The sequence below is a fragment of the Stenella coeruleoalba genome (assembly GCF_951394435.1).
Source record: "Stenella coeruleoalba genome assembly, chromosome: 16".
NCBI lineage: Eukaryota > Metazoa > Chordata > Mammalia > Artiodactyla > Delphinidae > Stenella > Stenella coeruleoalba.
In genome coordinates this window covers 31,076,596-31,082,595 of record NC_137162.1, presented here as the reverse complement: position 1 = coordinate 31,082,595, position 6,000 = coordinate 31,076,596, and the positions used below count along the sequence as shown (strand labels likewise).

At 34.2% G+C, this 6,000-nt stretch overlaps 1 protein-coding gene across 1 annotated transcript in view; it reads right to left on the bottom strand.

Moving 5' to 3' along the window:
* Nucleotides 1-530: 530 nt before the first annotated feature.
* The window catches only part of TM9SF3 (transmembrane 9 superfamily member 3), a 78,172-nt gene continuing 72,702 nt past the window's right edge, over nucleotides 531-6,000 (bottom strand). The window contains exon 15 of the mRNA XM_079900915.1: nucleotides 531-5,725. Coding sequence (XP_079757041.1) covers nucleotides 5,658-5,725 — 68 coding nt within the window. The 3' untranslated portion in view covers nucleotides 531-5,657. The remainder of the gene's footprint in view (nucleotides 5,726-6,000) is intronic.

Below are 6,000 nucleotides of genomic sequence, written 5' to 3'. Positions count from 1 at the left end.
TGCCACCATTACTGCAGCTACCACACCTATGACATTTACCTATTTATGCCTATCCTACCCTTCTGGGTCTCTAGCCTGCAGCGGACCTGTCTGACCAACTCCAACTTGGAAAGTGCCTTCCATGTCTTACTCTCTAGACCCTCTCTTCCCTTCAGTGACCTCCAAGGTTAAGTCCCATAATCTTAGTGGCTTAGATTGAGCCACTAAGAACTGCAACATTGGCCAGTTTAAATGACTGACATCAAGTTCTCCCTACAACCATGTCCTCCATTTTTAAAATTTGAAACTCCTATCATTTTAAGCATGCAACACTTTGAAAATAACTTTAAAAACGTTTGTAGACTACATTACCACCGTTGACTCCATGTGTCCCAATGCAAGCTTATTCCCTCCCCCTTTTCTAATGTTAAACTGTAGATTAGCTATTTAATAAAAGTTCTCACTTTGAAATCCAGAAGGTGGTTGTGTAGCAGATTCCTTTATACTCCTAGTTTTCCAATCAGACAAAAAAGTGTTCACTAAAGAGATCAAAAGTAACTCAAATTTGCACCAATATAACTATTTGGCTAACAGGAATTGCCAAGTATAATATGTGTCAACTGAGTCTGGTAATAAAATCAAGGGGAGAAAAGAACCAAGGAGGTTGACAATAATTTAAGTAATTAGTTAAAACCGAAGAAGAAAAAAAAGTACAAATAGACCTGGAGAAACTAACCACTAATTTTGATGTAGTACAATAAAAATAATCCCTTCCGTTGGTATAGAACACTCATTTCTGATATGATCTCTATGACAATATTTCCAATATTATCTCCTCCATAGGCTGGAGAGGTGACATCCCCATTTTACAGTTACACCAGTCAAGACAATAGGACCCTAATTTTGATTACTTCTGGGCTAAAAATAAGAAACTCTTTAGCTGCTCTATACCTATAAAATGTAGCTGTCTACCCTATCAGCTTCACAGGATAGTTGTGAGAAAACATATGTGAAACTGTTGTGAAACAGTAATAAGTACTAGACAAATGCAATGCATTACCAATCAGAAGAATGACAGGCATAGGGGTAGTGGGGTTTGAATGCAGGAGTCAGAGTTTGTATATAAAGAAAGTCAAAGGAATGATAATAAAAATCATTTCTTAAAAAGACAAACCTTGTTCATTGTGCCATTCTTTCCATTTTCTGTACTTTTTTTTTTCTTCAAAATATAAAGCTGGGGAAAAAACCAAATCTCAAATTTTAAATCCTTTGTTTCAGGGGTCAGCCCACTATGGCCCACCGGCTGTTTTTGTTGTTTTATTGGAACACAGCCATGCTCATTAGTTGATGTACTTTCTCCCATGGCTGTTGTGCTACAATGGTAGAGCAGTTGTTACGGAGACTGTACGACTCTCAAAGCCTCAAATATTTCCTATCGGGCTCTTTACAGAAAGTTTGCTGACCCCTGCTTTATTTAATTGTGGAAAGCTATTAGTAATCTCTTCATATGCGTGCCAATAATAATAGGTTATCCCTTATGCTTGGTTCACCTGTTTCAAAAAGGAAAGAAATAAAGCATCCAAGGGAAGAACATTTGACTTTTTATTACTTTTTAAAAATCCAACTTCAGTTAGATTAACAGACGAGATTAGAACTTCAAATGTGATACATTATACTGCACTGGATTTCTATTACTAAAAAGCCAGTTGGAATATGGCCTACACAAATCACGGGTGGGTACAAAAATGGAAGTAATCATTGAGCATTAACTGTTTCCTTTCAACTCTGTCACCGATTGTCTGTACTCTGTGGGGATTTATAGATTCATGTTTGACACAGTTGAAAATCCCAAGTGGGACTGCTTTTCCAAAGATACTCTGTTGTCCTTCAAATAGAATGCCATGTTATTTCCTCCCTGCCTAAGCTCTTACTTGTAATGTTTATAACTTTCAAATGACCTAAACTGATGCATTACAGTTAACATACAGAATGCTGCTTTACCAGTCAATTATTAGCAAGACTCGTTCACCAGTACTTCAAGGTAAACATTCTTCACAACAGTTTATTTCCATCTCCTAATACAGTGAAACAAGAACTTATAACTTTAAGTGAAACTTAAAACTTTACTTTTGTCTTTGCACAATTCTGCCTACAGTTCCAAAGAGAATGTCAAATTAGATGGCTTTTAGAAAATGCTCATAGGAGAGAACAAAATTTATTCCTCATAATGAATTTAAATTTTATAAAATTTCTGCAGCTATATGTTAACTTTCTGAACTACCCTACCTCTAAATCTAGTCTATTTCTATACACACTTCCGAACAATCTTTATAAATTTTCACTTCTCTGATCTCGATTGCTAAAATATAGCTTCATAAGTATGCAATTTTTATGAAGATATAAAACATTAATGAATACTTGTGTTCTCATATGTCACTACTCCTATTTATTACGTGTTCCAATAAATCAACAGAATGAAGCACTAAGACACGCTGAAATCTAAACTTAAAACCCAGATGGAACTGCAGTGTATAGATTACAAATAGGCTTTTCTTTCCCAGAATTCATATACAGAAGCCCTTCGGTATATAGCTTTTCCTGAACAAATGACATTAATACATTTTTTTCTTTTTTACATTTGTAAAAATTCAGGAAATCTTAAAATAATATTTATTTGCAAGACGTTTGGCATAAGGTGATCAATAAACATATAGGAAACAAAAGCTCTATTGAAATGAATACAATTTGTGGATAAACCCTGAATAAGTGGCTTTTGGAAGAACTGGAATTTGCAGCAGCCGCCTTTAGAAAGAGGGCCATCCACTTGCAATGGAAAACACTCAAGCATACCGTTCGCTAGGTTCAAAAATCACCACAATATAATGAATTCTAAGGGCGTGGGGCTCAATTTATGGGCAAACTCAGCACAATCTACGAGCCCAACATGATATACTAAAGAATGCTTTACCACCCTTCCAGCCATTACATTTCCACCTTATCCTACTCTTGTACTAGGATATATGTATTAACGATGTCACTTACTAATGTACCTAAATTTCAGGAGAAGCGTGCTTACGGATACAAATCCCCAGTTTTTGAGAGTGTTCAAAGCATCAGCTGATAAGTTGAGCAAATGTTAACAAATGAAAGACAACTAGCATTTATGGAGTGGAAAAGCCCTACCCTTTAATTAACTTAAATAACATATTTTACCATTCTACAACTGAGAGCTAGGGAGCTAAACTATTTGTGGATTACATCTTCTTCAAGAGACACACACACACACCCAGCCCCTCTAGGAAGCCATAAACCAAAACCTATTTTTTAAAGGACTTTTCAAGGTGACTTATACTCATTTTAATGGAGCTCTTAATGTATGTGGAAATTAGAAAATTATTTTTCAGTGAAGATTCCAAAGGACTTTAAATACAGACCAATTTAGTAAAAGAATTGGTGTACCTGAAAGCAGCTAAACCACTCATTCTTTAAAACCCCTACACCTTACTTGCAAGATTCATGAGAAAGAAATTTCATTTTATTAAGACAAAAGCTTGCCACCCAATTTACAATCTATCAGACTCTATGTTCTTATAAGTACTTCACATGTAGTTTGAAATTTACATAATATAAACCATTAAGTACTGACTTTTAGTTCCTTTTAAGATCTTAAAGGAAGGTGTGAGAAGAAAGAGAAAATGGAGGAACCAGTAGATTACACTTAATATTTTGGTTTGAAGAAGAGGATTTACCTACAGCTTTTGATCAAATTTCTGTTTGTTCATGTCAGCCATACTTAAGTAGTAAGAAATCAAATTTTTCACCCTTTATAGTCCTTACATGCTACATTATAGGATGCAGTCTCTTAATTTATAGAAACATATTTTGTAATGAAAACACCTTACGTAACTCTGAATGGCATGAGTTTCACATTAAGGTTTAAATTACAGCTGTTTTGAGTCTTTCTAAAAATACCAATATACAGTATTGTTTTAGGTGGTCATTTGCATAGCAAACTATTAAACTAGAAACTCAATGGTTCTAGGAAAACTTCACATTATGGATCGTTCCAGAAAGATGTATTCAAAATTAAAATTACTTCTCTTAGAAAACTATAACCTTTATTTGCTCATCCCCTAGTAAGCTAACCACTTTTACCCATCCCACTTTACATGGTACACCAACCTGAACAGATTTTGTGCCACAATTTCATTCAAAGGGCTTCTCATTCACTTTGTGACTGTACTGGATAATCTAGATGTACGCAAGTTTGGGGATTTTAAAGTAATTGTCCCCTGTATTAGAAAAGCATGGTTTATAGTATAGTAAAAAATTTGCATTCAGTAATTGCCTTTTGAAAAAGATATCTTCAAATTGCAAACACATGTATTTTCACAAAACAATTTGGTCAGGAAGTTTTATTTTAACGTTCTAAAGCAGTAACGCTTTAGATGTTACTTAAGTGCCCCAGACAGGATTAACAAAATTAAATGTTTCTAAATTACAAATTTAGCTCCTGTAGGAGTCTCAGGAAAAAAACAAATAATCCCCCCTCCCAAAAGAAGTATGAACACACACATTTTGAAGAAACCCCAATGTTTCATGCAGTGGTAGGCAAGATGTAAAAAGCCACCCAAATTCACACATTTCTACACCAATCATATCAGAAAAAAGTACTCCGTAGTCAACCTGTACATCCAAATGCATTTGGGAATCTACACCTACGTTACATTATTTAATGTTATATACATTTATTACCCACCCCCCTTGTTTTTAATAATTTCTTATGTAAAACCTTCATTCAAACCCCAAAAAGATGTAAGACTAACTTGGGGGGAGGGGGCAGATAATCACTTTAGACATTCAGTTAAAATGTAGTTTATCTAAATCACAAAATGTTTAATAAAAACAAATATCTCCTCCATTTAATACTTTGCTTTCTAACTGTACAGTAAATTGCATTGTAGAGAGTACACCTCTATCTTCAGACTGTATCTTCTTTGGATGGAATTAAGATGTAATTGGATAGTTTTAAGATAAATAAATGGGAAGTTGGTCCAACTAAGATGACAGCAGATATATTACACGCAGGATTTAATATTTTTAAATTCTCTCTGTAAAAAAAAAAAAAAAGGATGCAGTTGAATTGGAAAAAAAAAAAAGGCAGGTCAAAAAAGAACCCAGGTTCAATATATAAAAATGTCCCACAATAAGTTGACGATGGCAGTAAAAATAAGAGAAAAAATTAATCTTTCTGGAACATCATTTTTCAATAACATAGAAACACTAGTGCCAGGAAGATTTCTATTCATGTAATTTTAGCATCCAAGTTTCCCTCTATTTATTTTATTGGAACAAATGCTTTAAATAAACTATTTGTCCTCTTCACTGAAGAGAGCTGGTCTATTTCATCTTTAATGAGCTAGTTTTTGGGAAGATTAGCCATGTACTGTAGTAATGCCTACTGCATAAAATCCAAGCATTTGCTGTGAACAGTTGGAGAAAGCAGTCAGTTAAGAACCTAGGATCAATGGAAATAGATGTTACTTTAAGCCATCCACAAAAGAGAGACCCACAAAGTACCCAGTGTTAAAGCCCAAATCTCTTGCGCTTTTTTTGCTGTGCAAGTTCCACCCCTGTGAAAGAGAAATTGATCCGAAGTTCCAGGTTTTCTTGGGTCTTTAGTCAATTTTCACATTAGTATAGATTTTTCGGACAAAGGCACTTGTTCCCATGTAACCAATTGCTCCTGTAAAGATAAAATAAGATGCTTTGAAACAAATACATATAGAGCAGTATCCATCATTTACAAACACTAAATGCTCTCTGCTCTGTAAAGGTATTATTTTTCCATGATAACATCTTTTGTTAGTATTCTCTCTGAACTTATTAAAATAGTATCATTTGTTCTGCAAATCACCTGTTACTGTAATACACCAAGTTTGACCTGATGTAATGTTTTTATAATTAAATATCAATTAATACATGAAATTATGAACTATATGAATTAAAATAATCTCTTAT